Below are 19,963 nucleotides of genomic sequence, written 5' to 3' on the forward strand. Positions count from 1 at the left end.
CTGCCGTGATGGGGCGGCCGTCACTGCGAACAGCCAGCCACTATAGCTGCCTGTGCGCCTGATGCGTAGAGCGAGGCATCAGTATATGCTACATTGGGATCCTCTCCGTAAGCTCTCTGTAGTGCTAAGGCCCGGGCCTCTCTGCGCTTTTGATAGCGCTCCGGGTGCATGTGTTTAGGGAGGGGGGGGGTATCTGAACTGCAGCTCTTATGGGAGTGGGGATGGTGTCAGTGCCGGGTATAACGCCGACAGGCGATATGCGAAGAGACTGCAGCAGAGCTCGTCCTGCAGGGGTGCGTGTGAGTCTGGCTAGTTGTGCCGTTTTGGTGGCCTCACAGAGTTCCTCGAAAGTGTTATGTATTCCTAGTCGAAGAAGGCGCTCTGTGGAAGTGCATGGGGGAAGGCGTAAAGCTGGGCGCGTACTGCTCCGAATGAGGCCGTCTAGGCGTTCTCTATCTTTCGCTAAGAGGGGCAGATACGGCAGTGCATATGTTATTCTACTGGTGATGCAAGCCTGTGTTAGTCGAAGCGTGTTTGGTTCCCGTAGGCCCGATTTTCTGTGTGCCACACGTTTGATGAGCCTAGTGGCTTGTTGTGTGTGCGTTTGTAGCGCTTGGATCGTGTCAGTGTGAGAGCCAGAAGTAGTGAGAAGGAATATGGGAGTGAACGAAGACACCGTATTCACTAGACGCGCCTATGTTATTTGAAACCATCGAGCTGGCATGGCCGAGTGGTTAGCGTGCCCGTCTCGCACTTCGGAGACCCTGGTTCGATTCCCAAGCTCGGCCAATTTCCTTCTCGGATTTATTTATTTATCTGGCCTGATTAGAAAGGTTAATTAGGCTACTTGTTCAATTAGGCAATTAACTAAACTCAGTCCCACTTACTTGGAGCATCACTATACGATCCCTTTAATTGGTTGCACGGTTAGTAGCCAAAGTGCAATAGGCCCCTTTTGAAATTCGCGCACTGTGACGTCACGACCGTTTCGACCAATTGAAAAGCGTGACATGTATATCGAGAACTTCTGCTTACAACGAGGCTTCCGCCTTAAAAGATTACTTCCTTTCCAACGACACACCTACTCATTCGCCGCAAGGCAAGGCATGCATTAGGTATACCTTTGTTCGCCAAGAATTAAGCACCGCAGTTTTGTGGTGTGCTCGCTTTGCAGTCTGAAGGTGCTTGGTTCTATTGCCGCCGCACCGTCAGAAAAAAAAAATTATTCTTCGCCTGGTCACGTGGGTTTTGGGACACCACTTTTCCTGGACATCGGGTTTCGCTGCCGGTGAACCATGGAATGCTCGCCCAAACTATTGACACGGCCATGCGGTCGTCTCAATAGCGAACTTTCCGCACACACTTCACCTACATATAGCCTTCAAAACAACTTCCGCTAATGCACCGATTATAATGAATTCAATACAGTGCAGTTCCCACAGATATAATCAAGCGCCCTGAGCGCCACGCTAGGTCGGAACACAGGGTGCGGAGAACCCGACTCCAACACCAACAACGCTGCTGGTTTGGCTTACCGGGTTTAACGTCCCAAAGCGACTAAGGCTATGAGGGACGCCGTAGTGGAGGGCTCCGGAAATTTCGACCACCTGGGGTTCTTTAACGTGCACTGACATCGCACAGTACACGGGCCTCTGGAATTTCTCCTCCAAAGAAATTCAACCGCCGCGGCAGGGATCGAACCCACGTCTTTCGGGTCAGCACCAACAACACTGCTTTCGCTGCACCGCGGTGCTGCAGACACAATGTACACCTGAAACAAACATGCAGCTATCGTCGGCTCTTTCTTAGCTCCAGTGGCTTTGCTACAGCTCTCACGATCGCGTCACCTGCCCGCTTCAATCTGCAAGCAAGTTTTGCTCCGCCGCCAAAGTCGGGAGTATACCACGAAACGCTGCTCCACTGTGACGTCACCACCTACTCCGAGGTGTGTCCACGCGATGACGTCACGGGAAGAAGGCGCGTCGCGAAGGCGGTGCATCCTTCGTGGCGTAAACAGCGAGGGCGGAAATTACTCGCGTTCCGGTCTAGTTCCGGTTTCACTGCCGCCTACGACAGAGTGCAACACGATCTTGCGTTCTCCAGCCGAGATTTATTAGACGACGGCAGTCTTACGGGGTCATTTAAAAGGCCACCGACCACCTTTTTGTTCTGAACGAAACGCGACAGCTGGGCTTTTCGAGTTCCTTTGACTGCCAGCAACTGATGCTTACTACGAGGAAGACGCGTGTATGTAATACTGCTTTATTTTGGTCATACGTTTAGGGGAATCCCCCCACGGTGGGGTACATTTGTAATAAGGGAGTAATTACTCATTGACGTCCATTTGAACGCAGCCATACGGCTATAAAGGAAAGCTAAACAGCTTTCGCAGAATCTTCGCAGAAAAATTCGTCCTGGTCCGTGGTTCGAACCCGGGACCACCGCTTGACCGGAGCAGTCCCTCTACCAACTGAGCTAACCGGGACGGCAAGCTGTACAAAGGAAAGCTGTACAGCTTTCCTTTCCTAATGAGTAATTACTCCCGTACTACTGCGTTTTTTTCTTTTTATTTTCGCACTTCAGTTGTTCCCTTCGTTAAGCGACAGAAGCGCACTGTCAACAAAGACATGGAAATTACTTCAATATTCAGGCTCACCTGTTCTATTCAACAAACCAAAAAAAAAAAACTCGCCTGACGTCCAATGCAGCCTTTATTCCTAAGGAAATAGCCATATTGTGGCGATATTCCAACCACGAAAGCTTCGTTTTCAACGAAAGTGGCCGTTCTATCATTAGCAAGTGGAAACATATCGACCTAAGCTGACTTCAATTTCTCCGCTCCGATGTTACCACCATTTTGCGTTCTGCAAAACATTTCGCGACGTACAAAAAAAAATTGAATGGTTCCACTTGTGAGACCTATACTTCTGCGACAAAAAATAACGGAAAGTTATCGCCGGCTACGGTCTTCTGTAGCAGATATGTCAGGAACCTGTTCGATGGAGTACAGTTTACTCGATGGCAACGCACTGAACATTCATGCTTACGCTTACGCAGCCGATGCTCATGCGAAGGGTATAAAAACAGCGGCCGTAGCGCCTCGTTAGCTGTCAACAACAAGCAGACAAAAAACTCCATGGAATGGTGACTACATTCGAATCAGTGCGAAAGCACAGATTTTTGCTACGTACATAGAAGACGATGACGAGTGGGCAGTGCCGCGGGACGGATGGAGCGCTCGCGCTAAGCGGACACACAACGCAAACAAGGGACGATTTCGCTCGCCAGCTGTCCCGCTGTCAAACGAACGCTCGAAAGCAGAGTTGCCAGTGGTGAAGACGTCGCACATACAATCATCAATCAATCAAGAAAAATAGTCGCCTGGTGGTTCAATCGCAGCGCTTGACAGCATATCCAAGTACGAACGTTTAAAAAAAATGGCCGCCTGAAGGGTCAACATTTTCAACCTTACAGGAACTGTCGCGTCATCTGTGGCCAGGCACGTGAACTGTTTGTAACCTGATGGGCCGGCTCGCGATGCCAGAGAAGGGCACGACAGCTGTTTGTTGTCCACTGGGACGACGTACGGACAGCGGTTCCGCTTTTCCTGACTGCGCGCACGGTGTACAGAGGGCAAAATGGTTGCCTAGAACGCGTTCTGGCTGTGTTTAGGGTTGAACACGCGATATCTAGTGACAACATATGGTTAAAAATGGTCTGGACGTAAGCATGTGCTGTTAAACTCACAGGAGGTAATCGTAATTTGTTTACCTTCCTGGTCGCAGCGGCTTTGGGAGCTGCAGAACACACAGTTCGGTCGTTCTAGACATGTACTTTGCCCTCTGTACATGGTAAGAGCAGGGTCTCAAAGGCGGCGTACTGCAACTTCAGAGCCTACACAGTTCTAGCGAAGTGCGCGACTGAAATCAGGGCCGGACGGGCCTGGCAGGGTATTTAAAATACCCAGCCGGCTCCCGCGCGCTGAACTAAGCACGATGGGTTACGTAACAAAAGAGTAGGAAGTACAGTAGTATGCAGGAGTAAGCAGAAAAATGGAATTAAAATTACTAGAATTACGAAACAATTCGCATGCAAGCGATCAGAAAAGATTTCACGATGTGCGACGGAAACGATGCCATAGACAAGGTAATTCGGAATGCCTTAATGCAATCGGGCCCCAGGAAATTTTTCTAGCGTCTGCACAGCGGTCAGTTGGGTGCAGTTAAAGAGGATGGCGTCTTTTGAACGTATTTCACCAGGTCATTAAATAGCTGTGACGCGGCGATAACGCGGATGAGGCGAATTCGAAGAGAAACGAATGTCCGGTATGCCATCTTACTGACACCAGACAAGTTACGTAGGCTACGAAGGGGTTACACATGTGTTTTGCGATACTTTGGCACAGCCGGCCGTGATGGCAACCGCAAAGAAAAAACAGAGGCTATAGGCTCACGCGAAGGCAGTTGTATAGGACTGGGCTCTCTATACTACCAAGTTAGCGATAAAAATTTGTGTACCCGTATGGGCTTCAATGTTATCAAACAAAATACGCGCAAAAATACAAATCTGCCCCATCCAATGATACTACACCATTAAAAGACGAAAGAACACTGCGAAATACAGATGAAACCAGATATGAAAGACACACGCTGGAAATTTCTGGTCGCGATTCTTTCAGCTTTATCATTCAAGAAGCCCATACCAAAATTCTGAACCATCCGACGACAGCGATTTTAAGACACTGCGATTACTTCACCTGACACAATTCGCTTTCAAGAGGTTTTCAGGCAGAACCTGCGGGTCGACTGCGCATGTGCAAACCAACGAGTGGCGACGGTGGCGCCAGAAGAGTTTGGTGCCAGTCAAGGGAAGCTCTACGCGGCGATCGCGTTCGACGCGAAGCAGCGGCACACCTTGCATTTCGACTGAAACAGAGGGCGCTGAACACAAACTGTTGGTGCGACACCGTGTAACAAGAATATCATAATTATCATAACCATAATGATGATCAGCCCGACTATGCCAGCTGCAGGGCAAAACCCTCTCCCATGTCTCTCCAGTTAACCCTGTCCTTCGCCAGCTGCGCCCACCGTATCCCGACAAACTTCGTAATCTCATCCGCCCACCTAAATTTCTCCCGGCAGACGGAGCGGCGATTATAACAAGTTAATAAAAACCCATAACAGGCCTACGCGGCACGGCCGGTTACACTTGAGTCAAACGGACGTAACAATTTAACAGTCCCATGTATAGTAGGCCAGTGAAACGTGTACAGCAGGCTTAAAGGGTACAACAATTATAAGCGGTGGACGTAGCGACAGCCGGAAACAATGCAAACAAATCCAAACCCTACACAGATTTCGCTTTCGCTCACGGCGGGCACTATAAATGTGACCGCCCCTCTAACGAGACAATTTCCCAGCGCGCGCGAGTCGGTACATCAAATGCCTGGGAAACAACCGCGCGCTAGCCTAAAACTAAAGCACCATAAAAAAAAAAAACTAATATAAACATTCCCCCCCTCGTAAACTCAATTATAACTCAAAATTAAAGAGCACGTACAAACGGGGCCAGTGAACCCTTCGTCAAACCTGCCCATATACCGTGAGCACACATACGCGTACTTACAGCAAGCGACGGCGTTTTAACAAACGTGCACAGCGCACGAAGCAACGAGGCGTATCAGGCGTAGCCCCTTTCCTTTTGTTTGTTTTTGTTATGCCCCAGCACGTCTGGCGCCCGAAGAGCACTGCGTGCATACACCCTCGCCCGAAACGATACCCGGGCAAAGCGGGTCACTCATTCCATTAGGGGGAAAAGCGACCCGTACAGAAACGGAGTGACACTTCCAATTATAACCCTTGCGCACGGGTATAACTCTGGACCCCACTGCGAACGAGTGCAATGCAGCTGCACGTTTCTGTGCCACGACGACGACAGCGCAGCTGTGCAACGGAGCTGGCTCTGTGTTAACAGACCTGCAGCTTTTATATGGGGACCCCTCTGCGGCGGAAAGCCCTGGCGCCCGATGTAAGCGAATTAAGCGCAGGATGCGTAAAACGATCGAGCCAGTGTACACATAACGACGTGCCCGGGTGTGAAATGAGCTTCTCCTCCTTGCTTGCAACATTGTTAGGCCAACAACACATCGCCACTCTCATTCGCTAACTCCAATAACCGCCAGAACAAACCTATTTAAATACTCCTTCCCTCGCACCGAAATAGAATGGAATGCTTCACCTTTGAGAACACTGCGTGACATTGACTGCATTGAAGGAATAGAAGACTGACGCCATCAAACTTATCGGCTTTGTGTTTCAAATTTCTTGCAGCGTTCTTTGCAGTTGTGTTGCATAGCATCGCTCCTCCTGCTAGGGCCTGCATTATTGTGTAAATGAATAGAAATGAAAGCCCGCACTAACAGCGCAGTGCATTGAAATTTTCGCCGGTGCAGGCGCTAAGAGCGCCCAAAATTCGTCGCGGTGTCAGAAAATAGGGATCGCCGAATGGAACACAAGACGTGCACCTGGCTGCGCGGGGCCGATCCAGCGCGACTGGAATCCAGAATCTGAATCCAAATCGCCCGCCGAAGTTTGAGTTAGGGGAGGACGCAAGACTGCTATGGATCAAAGATTGGACTACGCCATTAGGGAAACTGCCAAAGGTCCGACGACGCGAGTGCTGCGGCCTGTTGGGTGGGTTAGAAAAGACTGGCGCCCTCATTTTTCCAAGGCCACGTGCACTGACAACTACCGGGTGTTTCAGCGAACACTTTCAAAAATTCTCATAAGTAGAATTTTCTTGGTAAAGATATGGCTTTTGCAGCATAGTATTACCAATGTTGGCGGACACCAGAAAACCGGTGAATCGTATTAGGTAGTAAACTGGTTCACTAATTTTTAATAATGAACTTTTTCTAGTTGCAATTAGATATTTGTAGCCGGTCGTTAGTAATAGCCATATCAGTTTTTAGAATTTCGAAAACGCAATTACCCTCACCGCTGTGGCTCGACAAAGTTTGGCTGCATCGGGCGAAAAATACACGCGCTATCGAAAGCATGCAGGCAAAGTATCCCCTTTAGTGCACGTAACTAGTCGAAAAAGCCAAATTTTGTCGAGCCACAGCGCCGAGGATAATCGCACTTTCGAAATTCTAAAAACTGATATGCCTATTACTAACGACCGGCTACAAATATCTAATTGCAACTAGGCGCCTAACTGTAATAGTTAAAAACGTTAATTATTAAAAATTAGTGAACCATGCAGTTTACTACCTAATACGATTCACCGGTTTTCTGGTGTCCGCCAACATTGGTAATACTATGCTGCAAAAGCCATATCTTTATCAAGAAAATTCTACTTATGAGAATTTTTGAAAGTGTTCGCTGAAACACCCGGTATATGCAGTGCACCAGTGGGGCGAGTGCGGAATTAGTGTGCTGGAGAGCACAAATCCAGGTAACGAATGCCACAAATATATGTTGCGGGAATACAAAAAAAAAAACACAAAACTGAACGATGATCGCCTTACAACCAGATGAGTGCTTTGTTTTGTTTGTTCACTGCTCCACGACAGTGTGTTCGCCGAATTGGTGCGCTGGCATGCACAGAATTCCGCGCTTGTAATTAACATGCAAATGCTTAAAAAAATGGAAAGGCTCAAAACCTAGCGGAAATGCGTATACCATATTGCGCGTGCGTCAATTTCTTCGCCGTGCGGTTCGACGAATGTAATCGAACAGCAGCCTAAATGGACTCGGCCAACCCTCGGCAGGGGGGAGGGGATCAATGACCGCAGAAGGGCAGCTACAGTGCCACGCATTAACGTAGCCGTTATTTAGACGTTCTTAGCTTACCGGAGATGTACTAGCGGTGACGTATATACCGGTTTACCGGACGACTCCTGCGCATGCGCAAAGACAAGGGAGCGGGACTAGTCTCCGCAAATACGTCTCCGGTATGCTAAAGATGTCTATTAACACCGTTGTTATCAACAGCAAAACGCCAACACGACGAGGGGACACGCTGAAAAGAATAGACGAACGCGTGTGTGCCTTACATGCGTTAACACTATGCAGCAGGTATACAGGGTGTTTCACCTAAGACTTTCTGCAATTTTTAAAAATAAGCTATTTGAATTAGATGCGCGCTTTTTCTGGCATAGCACTGTCAGTGGTGTAGTACATCATAATGCAGCTAAGACGTGCTAACTAGCAGGCTTGTTAACCACTATTTAATAGTTAACTTTTAAACTATTACCGTTGGGCTCCTTAGTTATTGAGAGGCATGTAGCCCACCGTAAGTAATGTCCATATCGGTTTTTAGAATTTCGAGAACGCGATTCTCCTCGGCGCTGTGGCCCAACAAATTTCGCCTGCATCGCGCCAAAATACATGCGGTTTGAGAAGCTTGCAGGCAAAGCAACCTCTCCAGTGAACCTAACTCGTCGAAATAGCCAAAATTTGTTGGGCCACAGCGCCGAGGATAATCGCGTTCTCGAAATTCTAAAAACGCATATGGACATTACTTACGGTGGGCTACATGCCTCTCAATAATTAAGGAGCCCAACGGTAATAGTTTAAAAGTTAACTATTAAATATTGGTTAACAAGCCTGCTAGTTAGCACGTCTTACCTGCATTATGATGTACTACACCACTGACAATACTATGCCAGAAAAAGCGCGCATCTAATTCAAATAGGTTATTTTTAAATATTGCAGAAAGTCTTAGGTGAAACACCCTGTATGAAATACGTGGATACAATTTCACTCCGCGTTGAGAATTGATAATGTATCATTCATTATTTCAGCCGCATATTTCCTATTCTCACTACATGTGGAGCACTACATCAGAAACAAACCTCAACAGACCGTTAATGCTGCAAAAGAAAGCGGTCAGACTTATTGCGGGAGTCAATTATACTGCTCATACAGCAATTTTTTTTATTTTTTTTTTTTTGCAGAGTATACAAGCTTACCTGTGCCAGTGTGTTCTTTGAGTATCGTTTACTCTACTGCATTCGGTTTTCTCCATCTGCAATCTACAAGTTTCTTTTGTACCGTGCCAAACTAAAGCCAAGACTTGTATTGACCAGATCAACCGGCGCATGGGCGCTTCCACGCACCCGCACGAAATACGGGAAACAAACCCTGAAATACCTGCTATCTGATCTTTTAAATAACTGCAACACCACTCCAACTGATCCATGCGGTCTTCCCCCAAGTGCTTTCAAGTTACATTTCGCAAACAGAGCAGATTAGTTTCTTCACAGTTCATCTACCAATTTTTCTCCCTGAGCCTTCCTTTGCCGCCGTAGAGCGCGATTTTTTGTTTTTATTCCAGAAAGTGTGTTACTCAGTGCTTTGCGTGAACTGCCTCTGTTTCCACCTTGTTTTTGTTTCGAATCCGTATAAAGCCACAGACCCCCTCAAGCAAAAAACTTAGCTTTTTCGTCTGCTCCTTATTCTCAGGGTTTTGGGAATAAACTGTTCAAAAAAAAAACATACCAATTCCCCATCACCGCATCCTGTTTACATCAACATAGACCGGATGCCAACTCACACTGCCCATAGAACGTCATAACGTGTTGTCTTTCCTCTACGACCAGCTCGAAATCCCTACCCAAAATCCATGGGTGATCCAAAAGTAACAGAAGTAGTCGGAATTCAGTAATTCGAGAGTATAGACAAGCACGGTGAAGTTATGAAAGAAAAAAATACACATCTTTATGTGAAAACCGCATCGTACTACCGTGTATATTACGAATTATTGAATTATTACTTTCTGTGCGACTTTTCCGACCACTCTGCATCTGCGATGAGGATCTCTTGCTGCCATTTTCCTATGTCTCACGCCTCAGAGATTGACACCCACACCACCGCCAGCACCGTTACAACTGTCGCCCGTAAATCCGGTAATCGCGTCTTATCTCCACATATTCGTCGCGCCTTCCCCTCACAAAGCGGCTGAAAAGCCGCATATAAGCGACCCAGTGAAGACAATAGCCGTCGCCGGGCCACTTATACCCAACACAGCGACAGGAGCCCTCGAGGCGCGAATAACGGAGCGATTTCACCGCCACTATAGAACGCCCCAGACACTTTGCGAAAGAACGTTATTATACGGCAGAATTCAGTTCTGTTTATTCTCATTCCTTCGTTGTCCTCAAACACAGAAAGGAAAAGTGTGTGTCTCTAGAGGGGAGGGGGGGATATCGATTCCCGAGCACAGCACGACGTTCGCCATCCTTGGCTGAATTCCAGAAAGGGTACAAGAGAATCGCTGGCGCGTTCGCCGCCAGAAATTCGTTATATTCGCGGATGCCGCCACGGGCGGAGCCAAATTGCGCCGACCAGGAGACGTCCCAGAAAGCATAAACAATGAAAAGCCCAAAATTACGCGCATTCCATCCGTCCATCGCATCGACCTTGCGCAGAGAAATGCTCCAGAAGCGGAACAGTCGTCGCTGGCGCCTCGCCCGGACCGTCGTAGTACAGTCTTTGTCAAAAGTAACAAGGCTGCATGGTTTGCTTCTAGCTTGTATAGTGGAGCCCTGGTGGCTTTCCTAAGGATCGAAAGGTGTTGAAAGGTAAGCAGACCCCCAGTCCTTACCTTTAACGACCATTGCAGCTTCAGGGATGTTGTAAGGGCTCCACTGTACGAGCTAGAAGCAAACCATGCAGCCTGGTTACTTTTGACAAAGACTGTACATGTCCACAGTCAGCGAGTCCGCGCGAAATTCAAAAAGCCCGCGCGGGGCTATACGCAAAAAACACAATGCCCGCCAGTTTTCGGTGGTACCAACCAATCATAAAGCCATGAGTCGGCGCGACTTAATACCTGAAGCTTAAAGCAAGGCACTCAGACTAGATAACAGCTGACACAGTCTCACAAAAAAAAAAAAAGCTCACCTACATCGAAACCTGCAGGCGCATGAACGGTTTGTTTCGCTACTACGTTCCTTACAGAGCGAATTTCGATCACGAAAGTACAGGTCGAAGCCATATGAATGGGGCATTTTTTTTTTCCAAATTTTGGCATCAATTGAACTCATTAACCTTAACTCATTAGGAAAATCGTTAACAGCGTCACACCTCAGCGCTCCTACGATGTCTGGCATATATATCCTCTACAATATTCAATATCCAGGTGGGCGCAAAGGGCGACATAGGATGGTTACTGCGGAGTAAAATTGTACGTCGAGAACGACGGCATAGACGCGGGAAATTCGCCAATGCAATAGACGTTACTCCCTTACATATACTGAGACCATTCCACCACGTGTGCGCTAATAAGCTCTAATAAGGTGGCACAAGTTCTACCGCCGTTGGATAATATTAGTAGAGGTTTTTTTCTTCTCGCTGCTGTTTCGTAAAGCGAGGTCAGGCCGTCTCGTGGCCGTTACAGCTCGGTGTTCTCATTCAGCGTTTGCGCAAAGGCTGACGACGACGATTTTCGATGGAAAACGATAAATTTACATACAGGGTGTCTCGCCTAAAACTTTGCATAATTTTTTTTTAATAGGCTTTTTGAGTTACAACAGCGCTTTTTTCGGCATAGCAATGTCAGCGGTGTAGCACCTAACAACACAGCTATGACGTGCTAACAACGAGCAGTGCGTTTAACCAATAATGAATAGTTAACTGTTAGGCTCCGCAATTATAGAGAACGCGGTTACCCTGGGTGCTGTGGCCGACAAATTTTGGCTGCATCATCGCACCAAAATACATGCGCTTTCGAGAAGGTTGTAGGCAAAGCAACCTCTCAATGCAATGAGTAATGAGTAAGCAATGAGTAAGCAATGAGTAAGCAATGAGTAATTACTCCCTTATTACAAATCAACTCCACCTTGGGGGATTCCCCTAAACATTTGACCAACACAGTTCCCACTTCGAGTTATTGATCAATTCGCTCTTGCCCTACCATAAGCTTGCCGTCCCGGTTAGCTCAGTTAGTAGAGCGACTGCTCCGGTGAAGCAGTGGTGCCGGGTTCGAACCCCGGACCAGGAAGAATTTTTCTTTAACTGCGAAGTTTCTGAGAAAGCTGTATAGCTTTCCCTTGTAGCCGTATGGCTGCGCCCGTGCGGGTGTCAATGAGTAATTACTCCCCTATTAAAACCTCTCCAGTACACGTAACTCGTCGAAATGGACAAAATTAACAGGACCACAGCGCCGAGGGCAACAGAGTTTTCGAAATTCTAGAAACGACTACGGATATTACTTACGCTGGGCTACAAGCCTCGTAATAATTAAGCTCAGTGGCTCTACTACAACACCCGAAGCTCGACCACCTAGGGTTCCCACAATGACGTCACGGACTGGGAGCGCCAGAAGTACTAACGACCACATCGAATGCACTATTCCACATCTAAAGGACCACACGAAATAATAAGACGTAGTTTCAGAAATTAATAGTTTGTAGAATGAACAACGCACAACATCGCACATATAGGGCCCGCTTTAAAGGTCGTCAGCGGGTGTCCGCTGACACGGAGGCCCGAAAAGAGGCTGGGAGGCTGGGAAGAGGATATAAAGTTTGGTTTAACGTCCCGAAGCGACTCGGGCTATGAGGGAAGCAGTAGTGGAGGGCCCCGGATAATTTCGACCCCATAGGGTTCTGGAACATGCACTGACGTCGCACCCATCGAAATTGGACCGCCGCGGCCTGGATCGAACGCATGTCTTTCGGGTTAGCAGCCGAGCGGCATAACCAATGAGCCATCGCGGCGGCACTGGAGGGGTGTAAAGAAAGAAAATGATGTGTAACATAACAGGCAAGTGTGCATTAGACTGCGTGCGCAAGTTTTTGGTTTAGCCGGCAGTAGAATGGCTGCGCAGATCACGGAGGCAAGGCTATGGCGCAATCTGCTTCAAAATGGTGAACACTGGGTCCTTTTCTCTGCGTGCCACTTTGAATTCATCATCAGCCTGACTGCGCCCACTGCAGGGCAAAGGTCTCTCCCATGTCTCTCCAATTAGTCCAGTCCTTCGCCAGTTGCGGACACTGTATTCCCACATTCTTAAGCTCATCCGCCCACCTAACTTTCCGCCGCCTTCTCTTGGAATCCACTCCATTACCCTTGAGGACCAGCGGTGGTTATCTTCCGTTCGCATTACATGCCTTGCCCAAGCCCATTTCTTCCCCTTGATTTCGACTAGGATGTCATTCACCCGTGTTCGTCCCCTCACCCAATCCGCCCGCTTGAGGTCTCTCAACGTTACACCTGTCATTTTTCTTTGCATAGTTCGCTGCGTTGTCCTTAACTTAAGCTGAACCCTCTTTCTTAGCCTCCACGTTTCTGCCCCATAGGTGAGTACCGGCAAAACAGAGCTGTTGTATACTTTTATCTTGACTGATATTGGTGAACTCATGATCTGAGAGAAGCTGCCATATGCGCTCCACCCCATTCTTATTCTTCTAGTTATTTCCCTCTCATGATCCGGATCTGCGGTCACTACCTGCCCTAAGTAGACATATTCTCTTACTACTTCCAGCACCTCGCTATCAATTTTGAACTGCTGTTCTCTTACGAGACTGCTGAACATTACTCTTTTTCTTCATACTAATTTTAAGACTTACTGTTCTGCTCTGCCTGTCTAACTCATTGATCATGCTTTGCTGCTCATGTCGTGAGTGCCTTAGCAAGGCAATGCCACCAGCGAATCGCAGATTACTTAGGTATTCTCCATTAACTCTTACCCCCAACTGTTTCCAGTTGAGACCTCAAAATATCTACAGTAAAGAGGCGGCGAATAGCACTGGCGAGATCGTGTCTCCCTGCCTGACACCCTTTCCTTATTGAAATTTTATCGTTGACTTTATGAAGTAATATGGTAGTTTGAATTGGGCGGCGGGAAAATCTCGCCGCGATTTCCGAAGCTTTTCGCCTCCACCGTCGTTCCGACATGCATGAACATTGTTTAACAAGCACGTGGATCAGCTGGAGCGTAAAAGCATCGAGGAAGACAGCAGGATTGGGGCGAGAAAGCTTCGGAAATTACTGCAACGCTTTCCCGCCGACCAAATCAAGACGGTGCGCCGAAAAGGACTCCGTGATCCCCATTCCGAAGCGGATCGCGTTGTGGCCTAGCCTCAGAGATCTGCACCGGAACCGGCTCGACCAGGTTGCAAAACGAGTCGGCGGTGACAGAAACACCTGCATTAAAGTATCGTTGCCTGTCCAAGCTTAGAAAATCTCAGTTTTCGGTGACTTGTGTTCTCTGTCGTTAGTGCCGTAACCTATCTATATGTGCCAAATTCAATTCGTCGTCAGAAGGGACTCTTGAGGACCATCTGAATGCTCTATAGCGCGGCGGACTTGCACGGCACATGTATCAGCTCTGTAGGCGATTGTTAGTCTCAGTACAAGCTCAAATCTAAGTTCAAGCCGGATCCACTATCAGGTTCTTACAATACGGGCGAATATAATACCCAGAAGGGTTTCCAAGGGGCAGGTGAGAGTCTAACTCCAGTGCACTTAATTATGGGCGGACGGACCATTATGTCTAGACCCGCTCCACACGATGAGAATTGGAGCGCCCATCTATCGATACTCATCGAACGGCTCTCTCGGAACGGCGGGGTTCCGAAAGTCCGAAAAACAAAAGTTGCATGCAACGGAGCGGAGCGGCGAGTGATTGATCGAACGACGCTTAAACCAGGCAAAACTAGGCTGCAGCGGTTAGGTCACACACACACACACACACACACACACACACACATACAAACACCGAACAAACCGCCGCGGCGCGAATCTGGGCCGCCCATTCTTGGGTATAGCGGTGCGCGGGGCAGGTCACAACCTCTCCGCTTAGACGATCGTTATAATCACCGCACAACTGGCCGCGTTGAAATGTGGCACGGACCTCCGGTTCCTAAAGTTGCAAACAGCCGTAATTGGCGCTGGACCCCTGGAGCTTCCAAAAAAGATCCCTTATCGCGGTCAGCGGCGATCTAGCTCTAATCAGTGCAAAGTAATCTCTAAGCCGAGATTATATCTCGGGGGCTACCACGGTTTCTGCGCTGCTATAGGCACGACCTGTGACCTACACGAGGTTTCGATTGAGCACGCATCAAGATCGTCTGCAACGAAACCCAAAGCGATTGTAGTCTTATAACAAGCACCATCGCTCGCTACAACCGGAATACACAACAAACAAAGCACTTCGAAAACCCAGACGTGTGCGTATAATGGGCAACACAATCGCCGACGGAGCGCTAACGGTCCCGAAACCGAGAGGGACTGCAGGCGATCATAACGGTCCCGCTCGAAGCTTCCTCGAGACGACCCTGAAAAAAACGCCGAGCGGTCGTGGCCGACGCAGCGGTCACGATAGCGCAAAATCCAGGCGTGAAGCGTGCGTGTGTGTACTAGCCTTTCCTCGACAAACGCCCACCCTGGCTCCCAACCACCACCCCCCTAGCCCAGACAACGCACGGCCCGAAGCAGCGGAAACTTCGTGGTCATGCAGCTAGGTCCAACGCGGTTCGCCGCGTTCAAACCGAGCGAGTCGACCGAGAAAGACACCAACAGCAACAATCACGACCTGCGGGGCTTCGAAGACGCGCGCCGTGCAAACTCACCAAACCGAACCGAAGGTTACGCGAGCGACGAACACGCACAACGCAACAAACCAATAACAAGCACAGCTTTCAGCAACTCGGGCGTCTGCTTACGGGGCCGCCGATAGATGGCGCCACAAGTCGCGACACAACAGAAAAAATTCGTCTGCTACAGCCGCCGGGGTTCTCAATAAATCAATGTTCCAAAGGACGTTGCCACCGGGTTCGCGTTAAGCATCCTCTTCGGACCCTCCGCGTGCGTTTGGCTTCGAAGAAAGATTACCGAGCGCGTGTTCACGTGCCCGAGGCAGGTGTTGAAAAAAACGTTTACACAGAAGAGCAAACAGCAGGCGCCTCTAAACTATATTTGAACGCGCTTAAAGAAGAGAAAGAACAACGGCCGGTCTAAATTGAGGTGCAAAGAAACAAAAAACCGGCTGAGACCGTTTGCGAACGGGTGTATACACTGAGAACAAAAAGAGTGCAGGCCCGAACACGCCCGAAGCGAGCCAAAAAGTGATTTCGAAATGGCTCACGCGCTCGCCCCAAACACACACGCTTGCGAAGCACAACAGAAGAAAACCCCTCCAGCTGGTCCGCACCCCAAGATGAAAACGCTACCTGGCTGCGTCCATCAGACGGCGCGTCCTTCTCGAAAAGATAAAAATTGATAGAAAACTACACGGGAGGCACGAAAAACGTGAAAAAGACAACTGGAAAGTGCGAGAGAAAGAATAGGTGCGGCAGGAAACTTCCCTGCCGAGGACGCGGGTGCATTCACTACAGGCGTGCACGCAAAAAAGAAAAAAAGGACCTCCCGACAGTAAAGGACGGACGCACCGCCCTCGTGACGCTTTTTTGTGTTGCTCGCGCAAACAGTTTTCCTTTTCGCAGCTCCGCAGACAAGCGTTACGCTTTGCCGAGCAGACAGGAGTGGCAAGGCGTTCCGAAAAGTTGGAAAGAGAGGACGTTGTAACGGGGAACTTTGAACTCCTGACACGGCTTGTCAACGCCTGTCCCAAGCTCTCGTTCGGTGAGCATCATCTAGCAGGACAACGGAGCAGTACTATGCATGCCGTCACAGTTAACGTTTTCGTACTCCCTTGACGCGGTTTCGAACGCAACGCGATGACGTGAATTCGTTCAACCAGGAAAGGTGAGGCCGCACGGGTTGAAAAACGCAACGGAAAGGGCGAGAAGAGGCAGGCGAGGGGTCGGACAGCTGATAGAACGCTTTTCTATGAACGTGTGTTTTGCCGAGCGCGGATTTAGCCCTAAACCCCGATGCAGACGTCGGCGAGCGTATGGCAGTTAGAGAGCTTCGTAATCCACGCACGGTCACTCGTAACTGAAACGAAGGGATCCCCGGACTCACCATCATTCTCCTCGTCGTATTTGAGCGCCTTGGAGATGAAGTCGAAGGCCTTTTTGTGGTGTTGCTTCTGTCGAATGAGCAGATTGGCGTCGGGCTCCCCACTGGCGGCCGCCATGACCTCGGTGTCGCCCGCCGCCGTCAGATGGCTCTCGCGTTGGACGCCGCTGCGGCTGCCGCGCAAAACGAACGCGAACACCACCAGCACCTGGCTGCACAGCCATCGCAGAAGCCAGAACACCACAAGCACCGGGTAGAAAATGTAAGCCACGCTCCTCAGCGTCCCTCGGCAACCCGCCGCGTCCTGCGTGCCGACGTCCTCGTCGTCGGCGTCGTTCGCGAAGTTCTGCGGCACGGCAACGCTGGCAGCCATCTGCACGTCGCCATAACAAACCACTCGTCTGCTACTCTGCTCCTCCCGTGCGCTCCTCCTCCCGCGAGCAGACGCCGCCGCGCTAGGGGGCGCCGCGGCGCGACGAGTAAACGTCACAGGTCACGTGACACCTCGCATCGGACCAATCGCGGCTTTCAATCTGACTGGCGGGCTCTGTGGCCGATGTGGCCGGCGTTTAGAGCGCCGACTAGAACCGGCGCACGATGCCAAGTTCTCCAGGCCTACGCGAGTTTTGCCCGTACACGTTTCCAGCGAGCCCTCGCCGGTTTAATCCTAGCGCCGGCGTGACGAAATTTCTTTTTTGTATTTGCTTCGGGACAGCAGCCATCGATCGAGGCAGACGACGCGCGACTACGCGAGTCCGCCATCTGTGCCGAACCCAGTCGCGATATAGCGGGTTTCAGGCTCGCCCGTGCACATGTACTGCTGCCTTGGGTTGCGTAACTTGATAGTTCGCGCTGCTCCCGATTTTCAATTACGCGGCGAATGCTTCGGCTTCAGAAAACAAGAAAGAGACAAAAACCTGGTGCACCGACGTCTATATTACCAATTTTCGCTGTCCACATAAACTTTTGTTCGATCAATTTAACTTCCTGTATAACGCAAAATAAGTGCTGCTCCGGTGTTTATGGAAATCTAACGAGTACTCATTAAAGACCTGGACGCTGCGTTACGTAACAGATTTACGACCTGGCCTCGAAAAAGTTTGCAGTTCGCAACTTTACATTGCCAAACGCGGGCAATGTGACGCGGTATGAGAGGACGGCCATATATTCTAAGGTGCTGCAATGCCTTTCAGTCCCCCTTCTCCCTACAAAGCCTAAGCAATGTAGAACCGCAGGTCGTCCCTTTCCAAACTCCATTATGAGCTAGGACTCTGCCTCCAAATTCACTTTCGTAAGCGAGCCGTTGTTCGTTCTGACAAAACCGCCGCCTCTATACCAAAAATAAAGAACAAAAAGTGCACATATATGCTCCCGGTTAACTTTCTGTGCTTCTGCAGCCAAGGCTAGGCAGGAAAGGAAAGAAGTTAGCCTTTGCTGTGTGCCATGGGGAATGGGTTGATAGCTGCTGTTGGGGACAAAGGCATGTCTCCTTCCCTTTCCTGCCTAGCCTTGGCTGCAGAAGCACAGAACGTTGTTCGGCCTGTATTTAACGAGGATCCGAAAAACGGGTTAATTTTACGTAGAACTGTCCGCGCGTGGTCTATTGCAGAAAGTTGGTTAAGCTCGTGGTCACAGCTGGGAAATATACGACCTAGATAGAACATTCAATCGCACCTAACCCGCGCACCATATGGGCTCGGTACAAATCTGCAGTTAAGTAGGGCTTGCTTTTGTAACTCTGCGTTTACGAAACATACTACGCAGAGAACACAACTTCCGTATGGTTTTCCTCGGGTGGGGACCTTACGTGGCGTCACGGGCTACAGTTACCACGAGGGTGTATATACGACCGATACCGCGGCAGCAAGCGACCTCTTCTGCTTGAGGTTCACCGTGACGTCTAATAACGGAAACCAAGTGATTAACATCAGGTCTGACGCTCAGTTTTCGACTTGCCTCGGGATCTTCAGGCAGATGGCGAACAATGTAGCTAGAAGAGCGCTGTTTGCTTATATGCGAGCACGAGAAAATCAGAGCGCGTAGTTTAGATCGAGGGAAGTATTCACATGAAGCCTTTCTGAATTCCTGCGGCGATATATATACGCACCTATAGCAATATATAAAAAAAAACGCTGACACGTACCACGACACTTAAATTTTAGCATCTAAACTGATGCTAGAAGCGTAAAGCTCACTACATATATTATAGAATCGACAGAAGTTAAGACGGTATAGATGGTTTGCACTGATACGTCATAGAAGGCGCCATATTGGTCCACTATACAACTATACTGCAAAAGCCTGCGCGGTAATCTAATGCGCTAATCTCAACCCGGTCTGGTTTGCTCTGTAAAAACCGTCTGCGATTCGATGGTGCCTGTATACCGTCGTGAGAAAGCCATCTGTAGGTAAGTTGCGTTAGCGCCCCTTCTGTCCTGATGTCGGATACCGAATATCAGTTTTATTCCTTCTTAAGCTTGCCTTGCTCAAATGCGCGATTTTCCCGGCGTGGCCATCCTTCGTGAACACAACACCCTGTATTGTGCACCGTTATTGCTTTCCACCGTCCACTCTGACGTATGTATACATAAACACCGATAGAGCATACGAACATGCGATTATGAACAGTTTGCTTTTGCACTTCGGGCGACTGAGAAAACGGCGCGATTACAAACACATAATCACACCGAAGGAACGGGTGGTCCTTATCTAAAGAAGCGCCACTCACGTTAAGGTATGCGATAACACATGCGCGCTGACCTGCGCGGCGAATTGCACAGCATCTCAGCTGTCACGGGTGTATTCCCACACAGATCCACCACCGAAAGGATGATGATGATAGTGAATTTTTGTGGCGCAAGAGCATCTATGTCCAAAGATGCTTGGTTTATTGAGGCTTAACGTCCCAAAGCAACTAAGGCTATGAGGGACGCCGTAGTGGAGGGCTCCGGAAATTTCGACCACCTGGGGTTCTTTAACGTGCACTGACATCGCACAGTACACGGGTCTCTAGAATTTCGCCTTCATCG

At 49.2% G+C, this 19,963-nt stretch overlaps 1 protein-coding gene across 3 annotated transcripts in view; it reads right to left on the reverse strand.

The window, feature by feature from the left end:
• Positions 1-17,384, reverse strand: part of spas (spastin) — an 85,337-nt gene extending 67,953 nt beyond the window's left edge. For 2 of the 3 annotated variants that reach the window (XM_089559790.1, XM_089559788.1), the window contains exon 1: positions 16,938-17,384. In XM_089559790.1, coding sequence (XP_089415916.1) covers positions 16,938-17,307 — 370 coding nt within the window. In that variant the 5' untranslated portion in view covers positions 17,308-17,384. The remainder of the gene's footprint in view (positions 1-16,937) is intronic. The other variant, XM_089559789.1, reaches the window with a different exon arrangement.
• Between the last annotated feature and the right edge of the window lie 2,579 nt (positions 17,385-19,963).

This window comes from Amblyomma mixtum, chromosome 9 (assembly GCF_055824585.1).
Source record: "Amblyomma mixtum isolate Tamu chromosome 9, ASM5582458v1, whole genome shotgun sequence".
Classification (NCBI taxonomy): Eukaryota; Metazoa; Arthropoda; class Arachnida; order Ixodida; family Ixodidae; genus Amblyomma; species Amblyomma mixtum.